The 13866-nt window shown below is 43.4% G+C and overlaps 1 protein-coding gene across 4 annotated transcripts in view; it reads left to right on the top strand.

Moving 5' to 3' along the window:
- Positions 1–13866, top strand: part of LOC147033725 (ETS domain-containing protein Elk-3-like) — a 53205-nt gene that overhangs the window by 27998 nt on the left and 11341 nt on the right. For all 4 annotated transcript variants that reach the window (XM_085871881.1, XM_085871882.1, XM_085871880.1 and 1 more), the window contains exons 2-4: positions 1181–1393; positions 4067–4798; positions 11000–11119. In XM_085871881.1, coding sequence (XP_085728007.1) covers positions 1187–1393; positions 4067–4798; positions 11000–11119 — 1059 coding nt within the window. In that variant the 5' untranslated portion in view covers positions 1181–1186. The remainder of the gene's footprint in view (positions 1–1180; positions 1394–4066; positions 4799–10999; positions 11120–13866) is intronic.

Below are 13866 nucleotides of genomic sequence, written 5' to 3'. Positions count from 1 at the left end.
GGATGATGAAGGGTTACGTGTATCGAGTACATGGTTTGAGGATGATGAAGGGTTACGTGTATCGAGTACTTGGTTTGAGGATGATGAAGGGTTCCGTGTATCGAGTACTTGGTTTGAGGATGATGAAGGGTTACGTGTATCGAGTACTTGGTTTGAGGATGATGAAGGGTTACGTGTATCGAGTACATGGTTTGAGGATGATGAAGGGTTCCGTGTATCTTGTACATGGTTTGAGGATGATGAAGGGTTACGTATATCGAGTACTTGGTTTGAGGATGATGAAGGGTTAGATGTATCGAGTACTTGGTTTGAGGATGATGAAGGGTTCGATGTATCGAGTGCTTGGTTTGACGATGATGAAGGGTTAGATGTATCGAGTACTTGCTTTGAGGATGATGAAGGGTTAGATGTATCGAGTACTTGCTTTGACGATGATGAAGGGTTACGTGTATCGAGTACTTGGTTTGAGGATGATGAAGGGTTACGTGTATCGAGTACTTGGTTTGAGGATGATGAAGGTGAGTGGTAGCACACGATAAGTGAGAAGTAGCACATGATAACGTGTGTTTAAGAAATATGTGAGTGCTGGTGTCTGTACTGAGGAAGAATTTACATCGAAGAAGAAAAACTCTCACTTTGTGTGTCTCCATGATCCACATTCTGTTGACACCAATTAACAATCTCCATTGTCCTCTCCTCTTATTCATTTAACTAAATGTGTTCATCTTATCCTGTTCACCTGTGGGATCTGCTAAAGGCTGTAAACTCACCTTAATTTTAGCTCCCACCAGGTGAACAATTGATGGGATTCAACAAGCCGGTCTCTGAAGGACATAGACGTTTTGGTGCTGACACAGCGGTTGTGACTCGACTGTTTGTGCCGACCCAGAAGTCGTGATACCATGTGCAGGTGTCAGTCCAGTCGTGGTGATATGTTAACATCGAGTACAAATTTTGAAATGGGAGATAACATAGATGTACGAGAGTTAGGCCAATACCTCTTACCTCCATTGGTGTGCTCATGGCCTCGTCCTGCCGCCTGCATCTGATATTTACTAGGCCTCTCACACAGTTCAATGTCGGTTTACGGTGCGTGTTCTGCAGTAATTCCATGGTACATTAGTAATGACTGATGAGTACTCAAGGTTGTACTAAACGGAATTTTCATGTGCACTTGCAGGCTGGCATGGACAGTGCCATCACGCTGTGGCAGTTCTTGCTGCAGCTTTTACTTGACGACAGACACGAGAGACTCATCCGCTGGACGTCGGCCGACGGGGAGTTCAAGCTACTGCAGGCTGAGGAGGTCGCACGACTCTGGGGCCTTCGCAAGAACAAGACCAACATGAACTATGACAAGCTTAGCCGTGCCCTGCGCTACTATTATGATAAGGTACGGTACCTTTTATTGTGAGGATCATTTCACCACAGAGTACCCCATTTTATCACGACCATATTACCACAATACACCATATCATTACCACGTGGTACCCTTTGGGTATCATGATCATATTACCGCAATATATCGTGTGACGTACATCGCGATACCCTATTCATGCTGAAATGCTGTTAAATGCTGAGCGGTGTTTGGGATCCATGTACGAGGAGAGACACCAGCCAGGTGAGCGTTTCCATTTTGGGATCCATGTACGAGGAGAGACATGAACCAGGTGAGAGTTTCCATTTGGGATCCATGTACGAGGAGAGACACGAGCCAGGTGAGCGTTTCCATTTGGGATGCATGTACGAGGAGAGACACGAGCCAGGTGAGCGTTTCCATTTGGGATGCATGTACGAGGAGAGACATGAGCCAGGTGAGCGTTTCCATTTGGGATCCATGTACGAGGAGAGACATGAACCAGGTGAGCGTTTCCATTTGGGATCCATGTACGAGGAAAGACAGGAACCAGGTGAGCGTTTCCATTTTGGGATCCATGTACGAGGAGAGACATGAGCCAGGTGAGTGTTTCCATTTGGGATTGACGTACAAAGAGAGACACGAGCCAGGTGAGCGTTTCCATTTGGGATCCATGTACGAGGAGAGACACGAGCCAGGTGAGCGTTTCCATTTGGGATCCATGTACGAGGAGAGACACGAACCAGGTGAGCGTTTCCATTTGGGATCCATGTACGAGGAGAGACACGAGCCAGGTGAGCATTTCCATTTGGGATCCATGTACGAGGAGAGACACGAGCCAGATGAGCGTTTCCATTTGGGATCCATGTACGAGGAGAGACACGAGCCAGGTGAGCGTTTCCATTTGGGATCTATGTACGAGGAGAGACACGAACCAGGTGAGCGTTTCCATTTGGGATCCATGTACGAGGAGAGACACGAACCAGGTGAGCGTTTCCATTTTGGGATCCATGTACGAGGAGAGACATGAGCCAGGTGAGTGTTTCCATTTGGGATAGACGTACAAGGAGAGACACGAGCCAGGTGAGCGTTTCCATTTGGGATCCATGTACGAGGAGAGACATGAGCCAGGTGAGCGTTTCCATTTGGGATCCATGTACGAGGAGAGACACGAACCAGGTGAGCGTTTCCATTTGGGATCCATGTACGAGGAAAGACACGAACCAGGTGAGCGTTTCCATTTGGGATCCATGTACGAGGAGAGACACGAGCCAGGTGAGCGTTTCCATTTGGGATCCATGTACGAGGAGAGACACGAGCCAGGTGAGCATTTCCATTTGGGATGCATGTACGAGGAGAGACACGAGCCAGGTGAGCATTTCCATCGTGCTCCTGTGGTCATGTCCCAATGATTCCTCCGTGTAAGTTGTGTTCCCTTGTCTCTGACATGGCGAGAGGATGAACACAGCCGGAGATTCAAGGGAAGTCAATGATGAATGCTCCCAGGAATGTGTGTACAAACCCAGTGCCGTGTAATACCTGTGCCGTGTGTCCTTTAATACTGAACTGATTGGTAAAATGTGTGTGATCCAGTAATTTCTACCATCATGTATCATCCGTTCATTGTCTCTGTGTTTTTAATGTTTTTGTTTCATTCTCTAAGCAAGTGATTATTTTATTTATTTATTTTCGACCATCCATGTTTCCGGTGTTCAAATGAAGCACCACCACCACCACCATGTGGCCCGAAAACCGAGATCAATACATTACAAGTGTTATGTAATTTAATTTTCATTCCACGTTTGCTAATCCTGACCCCTCCACCGCTCTCTCAACTTGGGCTGCACATCAACATAAAACTTCCTCCATACACCTATTCTTCTTCATCTTCTTTTTTGTATACATTGTGGTATATTTGGTGGTGCTCATTTTATTCTTCGTCGTCATCTTTTGTTTGCATCTCATCGTGCTGCAAGCAGCACCATTTGATGGATGTGAAGCTGTGCCCTCTGTTGGTAAGAGCAGGAAGTTGTAATTTGTCATCAGGAGGACTCCGTCTTTATCATCAGGACTCCATCGTTATCATCAGGAGGACTCCATTTATCTCACGTACTCTTGGCAAAATAAGCCGTGGTACCTTAAATGTCGACCAAGTAGCGCTGACAGACAAAACGCCAAGCTGAACGTGCATCCGCGGGACGGTTCACACATTGATGCCTCATCCTCCCTGCGAGATACCAGGATGGGAGTTTATCGCTGGGTCGAGATTTGAACCTCGGATAAACGGTATGAAGGGGAAACATCTGGGGTAACCTCCGAGACCCTAATTACCTCTGCCACCTAAGGTTGACGGACGTTATGTTTTCATCCCTGTTTGTCTGTGAGCGCGATATCTCAAAAAGTTGTGGACTGATTCGGACGAAACTCCGGTGGACATGTTGGAAGTGTCTGACGAGTGATTCACTTTTGATTGAGGTCCGCATCCAATCATTTTTCTTTGATTTTTGTCGGTGATTCTTCATAATTGAGAAAAGGACCAAAAACGATGTATGACACGATGTCTCAAATGCCGTGAGGAACTTGGGAGGGAATTATAGGGTGAGAGGTGTGATGGAGACTGTTTGATATCCCATGGGATTCCACAGAGGTACTCGGTGGAAGCTAACCTTGTTCAAAAGCAGACTCACTCTCATTTTTTTTTTTCTTCAGAACATCATCAAGAAAGTGAATGGGCAGAAATTTGTGTACAAGTTCGTATCGTTCCCCAACATCATGAAAAACGAGGGCTCACCGCTGTGCCGGGCCGACCCTGACCGTCACGACGCCTCATCACCCGAGACCTATGGAGGCCGTTCCGATGATTCCGATTGTCCGGTGCTGCGGATAAAAGCCGAGCCAGGCAGCCCATCCTGTGGTGTCGAAGAATTTCCATCTCGTGGTGCGGGCACTCGACACTCTTCGCTTGCTTTTTACTCATTGCATTCTCCCCCGCCAAGACCAAACTCGATCCATACCCTCATGCAGCTGGATCAGGAGCTGTGTCAGAGTGTAATTGAGCACGACAAAGAACCACAGGCACTTGCAATGACACCTTCATCTCGTGCAGTTCCCATGATAGTCTCGGATAACAGCCCGGATGAGGATGAGCCCCTGAACCTCTCCGTTACATTGGCATCCACAAGGCGGCCTATCCCAGTAATGACTACGACCACCTCACTGCCTCCAGCATCTGGAATTGCCATCACAACACGAGTCATTGTAGCACCAGGACAGCGCACCAAGTCAAAACCTTGTGGGCTCGATTTAAAAGCTTCTCCTGCGCCAGATCCACCACTGATGCGAGGTCACGGCCTGGCCATGGAGACTGGGACCATGCACTCCCAAAGTCCAACAGTGCCAATAGTCTGTGGAGCTCTTCCCCCTAACTTCTACGGTGCCAGCGTGAGTGTTGTCATAATATATAAAAAAACAACAAACACCTGATCTTCTAAATATCACCATCTTGTGCAATTTTAATTGATAAGAGGATCTATGTTTATACAGTAGTGGAAACATTTACCCTCACTGTTTCATTCTCTCTACAAGGTCGAGGTTCATGGAGAGTAACTAAAGTAGTGTATGATCTGACCGTGGGTCAGTGGGGCAACTCTTGGACACATGAAACAATAGAATGAGCAAACAGGAAAAGAGGACTGAGAGGAGGGGAGGAAACACTGTAACCTATAAGTAAGTGTGTTAGATTAATGTGGATTATGAGTAGAGATGTGGAGGGACATGAGATGGTGGTGCATCGCCTACTTGCAGCCGAACACTAGGGTAACACAACTTCTGGAACACGGTTCCATAAATGGGAGAAGCAAGAAATAAAAGAGTTGAGGTGTGCGGCCAGCCTGAATTTTGGAAGTTGAACCAGGAGGGCTTTATTGTAAGAACTTGCATATCCTGGAGAGTTGTTGGAGAGGGTTGTATGATTGAAATAGCAGAAGGAGCGAGACCAGAGGAGAAGAGGTAGAAACTAAGACCACCGACCTGTCTGTCATGTGAGAGGACCAGGCCTGAGTTTGGCAAAAATGTTTAAAGCTTTGGATGTCACAGAATGCAGTGGAGAAAAAGGTTGAGGCTGGAATGTGGGCTAATAGGGGAGAGGAGAGGAGATAGGGACCACACTCTGTGCAGAGCGTTTGTCCTGCTTAATCAGTCTCCTTGGAGACTGGACGGGTCGCCACTCCGACGTAGTACACCACCATGCTGGCACTCATTTTGCCGACCTCGGAAGGATGACAGGTCGAGTTAACCCCACCTGTTATTAATTCAACAGCTGAGCAGGATTTCAACTCAGGACCCTGGGATCCAAAGCCCACCACCCAAACCATTAAGCCAACACCAGGCATAATAGGGGAGAGCAGTACTCCAATGAGTTATAGACAAACGCCTTATAGTCTGTGTGAGTGGTGGTGATTTGGAATGCAGTCTATACAGCTGGCTTTGGAGGCCAGCTTTGTTATGTGGTCATTTCAGGAGAGGTCATGACTGATGATGAGGCCAAGAAGTTCAAGAGACTGAACCTTTTTGAGTAGATGAATAATAATAATAATAATAATAATAATAATAATAATAATACTAACTAGGAGTGCGCTTTATAACTGCAAGCAGTTATGGCCGGGTACCATGCCATCCCTCTTTGATAAAACCCCGCTTCAATCGGACATCTGACTCATGACGTCCTCTTTATCGAATCAAATTCAGAATGGGTGGCTGATCACGTCTTTGGAGTTTCGCGTTGATTGGATGAGGATTTTTTAAATCCAGCATGGCTGTAGTAAGACCACGTGACCAATGATGTTGAAATTTTCAACCAATATTCCCCATGCCGAGTTGATCATAATAAAAATATATATTTCTCTGAAACCGCTTAACCTTTCGACACAAGACTTTGCAGTAATGATCCATTACTATTGCTGCAAATATTTTATTCAACAATGACCTCATAAGTCACATGTTGTGGCAGCCACATTGGTTTTAAGGATATAATTAAACAATTATTTTTCTGAAACCGATGAACCTATCAATACTAGACTTTGCAGTTGTGATCCACTGCCCTTGCTCCGTGTAAATTGATATGTTTCACATCGATCCGTTAAGTGGGTTTGGAGAAAAAGGTTTTTGAAGTTTTGGTTTTCAAACTAACATGACTGCCAAACCACATGACTTATGGCATCAAAAATGTACACTCCACCCATGATTAGGTAGAGGACCACGTGTATGAATCTGCATATTGATCGGATAATGTTTGTTTTTCTATCCAACACAGCTGCCACACCACCTGACCGATGACTTCTTCATTTCCACACTGCATGCAGCAATGGTGTTGGATGATATTTTGCGAGTTTTGCTTTGATTGTATAAGCGGTTCCATAGAAACCATTATTTAATATTTTCCTTCAATCCAATATGGTCAACAAACCACGTAACCTATCAATTATTTCTGAACACCCTAGTACCCCTACGGCATGGACAACATGTGTGTGAAGTTTCCCCTCGATCCGTTCAGCCGTTCCGGAGAAGTTTCTTGAATGTTTCGGGGTAAATCCAAGATGGCTGCCACACCGTGTAACCTATGACATCATAGTTGTCAAACTTTATTCAGCATGGATAGTCTCGATCATTTGTCTGCAGTTTCAGTTCGGTCTCCAAAGCGGTTCTGGAGAAAAATATTTTTTCCTTGTTTTTTAATTTTTTTATTTAAACAATATGGTTGCAAGCATTTCATCCTCATTGGGTCAAATGATGTGAATGAAATGTCCTATTTCTAGTACAAGGATATATGTTTACACGTTTATGGCTGGCCCACCACTTCACCTCTGACATCATCATTACAAGATCCTTATTCCCCATTGGGAGTAGAATGTCATGTGCCAAGTTTCAAATTTTTCCGATCAGCAGTTTCAGAGATATAAATTTTTTTTTTAATTCTGTTTAATCCAAGATAGCTGCCATAATGCGTGACATATGACGTCACAATTATCATTGAAAAATATTCTGCATGGGGAGGGTTGCTCCTACCGTGAAGATTTTATTTCAATCGGATAAGTAGTTGCTGAGAATTTTTTTTTTAACTGGATGGTATTCATAGAATACATACACCAAGCTGTTAGAAGGTTTTGATTGATACACACAATCGTGAATACAGAGATACACCGAATACATACACAGATTTATTGATTAACACATATGAGCAATCTTGAGAAGGACTTGGTGTGAGCCAACTCTTTTGCTTTTTTTTTTTCTTTGATCGAATCTGTTGACCTATTGGCTGATGTTGACCTCAAAAATAATTGGATGAATTCAGCGAGCTGATCTAAAAATCCTGTTCAAATTTCAAGTCAATTGGATGAAAATGGACAATTTTCGAAATTTGGTCTATGTTGACCTTTTGGCCTTTGTTGACCTCAAAAACATATTACATGGCCAAAAGTATGTGGACACATGCACGTGCAACATCTCATTCCAAAATCATGGGCATTAGTATGGAGTTGGTCCTCCCTTTGCTGCTATAACAGTCTCCACTCTTCTGGGAAGGCTTTCCACTAGATGTTGGAACATTGCTGCGGGGATTTGCTTCCATTCAGCCACGAGAACATTAGTGTGGTCGGGCACTGATGTTGGGTAATGAGGTCTGGCTCGCAGTCGGCATTCCAATTCATCCCAAAGGTGTTCGATTGGGTTGTGGTCAGGGCTCTGTGCAGGCCAATCAAGTTCTTCCACACTGATCTCAACAAACCATTTCTGTATGGACCTCCCTTTGGGCACGGGGACATTGTCATGCTGAAACAGGACTGCCAGATGGTGAAGCGTAATGCATCACTTCAGAGAACGTGTTTCCACTGTTCCAGAGTCCAATGGCGGTGAGCTTTACACCACTCAAGCCGACGCTTGGCATTGCGCATGGTGATCTTAGGCTTGTGTGCAGCTGCTCGGCCATGAAAACCCATTTCATGAAGCTCTCGACGAACAGTGTTTGTGCTGATGTTGCTTCCAGAGTCGGTTTGGAACTCGGTCGTGAGTTGACCTCAAAGTTGACCTCGGTTTGCAACCGACAGAAGATTTTTCTGCGCTACGCGCTTCAGCACTCGGCGGTCCCGTTGTGTGAGCTTGTGTTGCTTACCACTTCATGGCTGAGCTGTTGTTGCTCCAAGACGTTTCTACTTCACAATAACAACACTTACAGTTGACCGGAGCAGCCTCAGCAGGGCAGAAAATTGACAAACTGACTTGTTGGAAAGGTGGCATCCTATGACGGTGCCACATTGAAAGTCACTGAGCTCTTCAGTACGGCTCATTCTCCTGTCAATGTTTGTCTATGGAGATTACATGGCTGTGTGCTTGATTTTATACACCTGTCAGCAATGGGTGTGGTTGAAATTGCCGAATCCACTAATGTAGAAGAGGTGTCCGCACACTTTTGGCCGTGTAGTGTATGTGGGTGTTTGAATTTAGTGACCTGATATGCAAATCCTGTTGTACACTGCTCCTTCCCAATCCCATATCCAGTGGATGCATGACGCCATCGCCAGGTACTGAATTAAGGGAGGACTCCGTTTGTTTTCTTGTTTGTTTGTTTGTTTGTTTGCCCGGGTGAGATCTCAGCCATCTTTTGAGCTCGGAAGCTGAAATGTGGGGGCTGTTTACTTTGATTCTGACTTACTAACAGTTCGGGCCAAAAGTGAAGATGTGCTTTGGAAAAAACAAGGGTATTTTTGATTTGTTTATTAATCAATTAATTATTTAATTTTTCGATTAATTACTTTATTATTATCGATTTATTAACTACTTATTTATTTTCTCACCTAGGAAATATCTCAGGCACCTTTTGAACTCAGAAACTGATATTTGGACATGGCAGTGAACAAGTGATTTGGCTATAAAGGGTATTTTTGATTTATTGATTAATCAAATAATTAGTTAATTTTTCGATTAATTACTTAATTTTCAAAAAGTTACAGATTCGGATGAAACAGTGGTGGTTTAGGTATGCGATTCGCCAATTGATGAAGAAATTAATTATTTTACAATTATTATTTACTTATTTTAATGATGCAATTAATAAATTAATCAATTATTGTACACCGCTCCCTCCCAATTCTGACTCCATGTGTTGCAAGGCAGCATCGCCGGGGCCGAGGGAACCCCGGCGATGTCACGCGCTGCAGGATTCCTATTTGTTTTTTTGGCATGGGGGCTGTGTACTAAATTTCAAATAAATCGGATGAAAATTGAGGATTTTAGGAAATTTCCCTTTGTTGACCTTTGGCCTATGTTAACCCCAAAAGAGTAGCCCTCTGTATCACATGGTCATGTAACATGTGGTGAAGTTTCTATTTCCTCTGCTGAATGGAGTTTTGGTGTACGCTCAACAAAATGCAGACACGTACGACGTACAACATATGTACGTATGCTACCGATTGCATAACCCTGGTTTCCACTTCAGGAGCACATGGTAAAAATTAGAGCAAAAAAAGGGCCAAAAATGGGAGAAAGAATAAAAATTAATTGAACAGAAACAATAGGGTACCACAACCTGCAATGCTAATGGTACCTTTACAAATTTTATTTCTACAGTATAATGCTTTTCAAATACTAGACAAAGACATCTCAAAGTGCTGAACAAGGGAAAAATCAATTGGTCAAGTTAAAAAGAAAGAGAAAACATAAATATTATCAGAATCAAAGTAAAATCAAATTACATTTTAAAAAAAGAGCAAATATCAATTAAAAAAAAAAATATATATATATATATATATATATATATATCAAATTGCATAAAATACAAATAACAATAGAAAAAGTCAAATTCCTTGCAATAGAAATAAGAATGAATCGAGAAAATGACGTACAATAAAAATAATATCCTTGACCAATCCTTTTTACAAAGCAGGTTACTTAAAAAGCAAAGCCAAAAAAGTGTGTTTTAAGCCTATATTTAAAAACTGCAATAGAACCGGATGCCTTCAGGTGATCTGGGAGTTTATTCCACAGGCGGGGTGCAACCCAGCAAAAAGGAGGATGAGGAAGAGGGTGGAGATGGAGATTGGAGAAGAACAGCGGGGATTTAGAAAGGGTAGGGGTGACAGATGGGATGTTCACCCTGGGACAGCTGGTGAAGAAGAGGTTGGAGGTGCAAGGTGAGATGGCATTGTGGGTTGTGGACCTGGAGAAGGCCGACGACTCTGTCCCAAGAGAGATTGTGATGGCGACACTGGGATGGATTGGAGTATCGGAAGCAGAAGTCAGGTTGGAGGAAGGGATGTACAAGGGAACGAAGGGAAGAGTGTGGGTTGGTCCTGGGACGTCTGAGGAGTTCAGCGTGAACATTGATTTGAGGCAGGGAAGCTCTCTCAGCCCACTCATATTTATCATGGTGATGGAGCTGGTAAGCAGGAAGGTGAGCTTTGAGGGGTGGTATGGGGAGGATGTTGTATGCGGACGATCTGGCTGTTGTGGTAGAGAGTGGGCAGGAGAGTGTGAATGTACGGAGGAGGGTGGAGGGATTAATGGCAGATAGAACGATATCAAGAAAAAAATTTTTTATGTCAAATCCCCATGTCACCACCTAATATCATGGATGCTCTTCACTCCCAACAGCCCCCGGTGCTCCTAGCTCCAAGCCCCATCATTCCTTCACTACATTTTTGGAGCTCCTTGAGCCCTGTGCCGGCTCTTAGTCCTGGAGCTCGACTCCCTGCTTGTGGGCTCTCCTTCCAGGTAATCTTGCCTCACCTATGCAGATCACATTGACAACTCAACATGGTAGGTGTAATTTTATCCCAGAATCCAAACAGCATGAACTGTACACTTAAATCAGAATAGAAACTTGAAAAGACAATGCAATGATAGTGGGAGCAGGTGGGCCACATATCTATGGACACAACATATGAATGAATGAAAAGGAAAAGAAGAGTGGATGGGGAGGCAACAAAGTACCTTTAACCAAAAAGTAACATGGTTCTGTTAGGTAGGGTTACTATGGGTAAAGATTATGGGAAGGGATGGGGGGTTATGGTGCATCACATGCTTGAAGCCCTGGAGGATTGTCCATCCAGGTTTAAATGATGAGATAGTTGATAGTGATTTTACATTTGTAGTGATTATTCCTTTTAGTGTGCTGGATATGATGATGGTGTTTAAACCCGAACAAGAGAATATTCAACTCGCATTCAAAACGCAATGATGTGTTGTAAATGAAGCTTGGTTGATACCAGGGCTGGGACATCAAGCATGAGATGATGGATAAATACAATTAAACAGGTTTATAGAATGAGACAAAAGGCAATTATCTGCAATCGCAACACCTCAATATATGAGACCCGATGTCACATGTTTGTGCCGACAAAGCGCACAAAAGTAAGACCATTTGATGCAGGCACAATGAGGGTGCTCGTGTTATCGGGAGTGGGGAAAAAGCTCGTACATGAGTGGATGTGATTGGAGAAATTGAGCGCACACAGGAAGGGTTTATCCGGGGGAGGACTTTAATTAGAAAAGGTGTACGTAGGATGGAGAATGGTAGTTGGGGAGAGTGATTGAAAGAGAACCAAAAGGAGATGACTGAAATGTAGGCAAGAGGGCAAAGAGCAAATCTTGATTGAATCAGTCCCAGGAAGTGTTTGTGGAGCAGATGAAAAGCATGACTAGTCCTTGTTAAACTGCAGACCAATCCTGCATACCGAGATAAACTGAGAGACCCCCTCAAGGTACTGGAAGCTCTCTAGACTTCGCCAGTGGGATGGAATGTTTCACTATAAAACGTCAGGGTGTTATATGAGAGACTCATGAGATTGAAAGAGTAAATGTTAAGGCAGTAGACCGGGAGCCCGGGGCCCTGAGCTCAAACGAACGAGGTACTAATATCTGAGCATAGGGGCATGAATGGAGTATCAAAAGACATATAGAAAGTTATTTCTGCCGGGTACCACCCTCTGCGTAAGGACCCTGGTGACCCTCCAAAGGGGTCCTTAAAATTGGCTATATCAAACATTGGAAGTACCAGTTGGTATCACTTCCATATGATGCATATGACCAACCTTACAACAAAGCCACATGTGACAGACATGCCTACTACTGCAAAAGGCCCCCCAGAAATCCCAACAAGGGCCCCCAAAAAAGGGGCTAGCTCAAACATTGGAGGTACTAGATAAAACCAGGTTTAAATTCATATATACATCCCACAGAGTGTAAAATGTCCATTACCAGACAAATTGTCTGGTAGGCATGTCTGTCACATGTGGTTTTGTTGTAAGGTTGGTCATGTGCATCATATGGAAGTGATACCAACTGGTACTTCCAATGTTTGATATAGCCAATTTTAAGGACCCCTTTGGAGGGTCACCAGGGTCCTTACGCAGAGGGTGGTACCCGGCAGAAATAACTTTCTATATGTCTTTTGATACTCCATTCATGCCCCTATGCTCAGATATTAGTACCTCGTTCGTTTGAGCTCAGGGCCCCGGGCTCCCGGTCTGCAAAGCATACGAGTCATTTGGACATATCTGGTTAGAAATGCATTATTTTCTTCATATGTCCCATCAGGATATCATTCAATAATTTTTTTTATCTTTTCATTGAGTAGTTAAAAACAACAACATTATCCAACCTAATGACAAATTATTAAACTTTAAAACAATAACATGATACAACCTAACCACAAATTATTCAACTTTAAAAACAACAACATGATGCAACCTAACCACGAATTATAAAACTTTTAAAACACTCGGTCGAGCGCATACCTCCGCCAGGTAATGCCTGATCCACGAGAACATATCGGGTCCAATACATGTTTGAAATATCATGCCATATATCGTTTTTGCCCCGATCTCTCAATGGTGAAGAATCACTTTAAAAATTAAATTAATTTATTTAAAAAATAAAAACAAATTCGGATTCAGATATTCACCAAAATCGAATCATTTCCTCCTTGCCACACACACACCCAACGTGTCCACCAAGTTTCGTCCGAATCCGTTCACAACTTTTTGAGATATCGTGTTATATATCGGTTTAACCCAATCTCTCAATAGTGAAGAATCACTGAAAATATTATCAGATCCGGATCCAGATTGTGATGTTCACAAAAATTGAAACAATTCTTCTTTGTGACACACCTAGCATGTCCACTAAGTTTCGTCCGAATCCGTCCACAACTTTTGAGATATCCTGCTATATATCATTTTTGGCCCTCTCTCTCAATGCTGAAGAATTACTTTAAAAATTATAGTAGTTGCATCCAGATCTTCACCAAAATATAATCAGTTTGTCCTTGTCACACACCGAACCTGTCCACAAAATTTAATCCAGATCCATCCAAAACTTTGAGATATCCTGCACACAAACAAACAAACAACAAGAAGAAGACATCGTGCAGAGCACGACACTTGTAAAATCCGTCAAACAAATTTGACCTCAAAAATAATTGCTGGTTGAATTCAATGACCAAATATGCAAATCCTCTT

This window comes from Eptatretus burgeri, chromosome 2, assembly GCF_056783735.1.
Source record: "Eptatretus burgeri isolate ZD-2024b chromosome 2, Ebu_testis_v1, whole genome shotgun sequence".
NCBI classification, from domain to species: Eukaryota; Metazoa; Chordata; class Myxini; order Myxiniformes; family Myxinidae; genus Eptatretus; species Eptatretus burgeri.
This window is presented reverse-complemented; position numbering and strand designations above follow the sequence as displayed.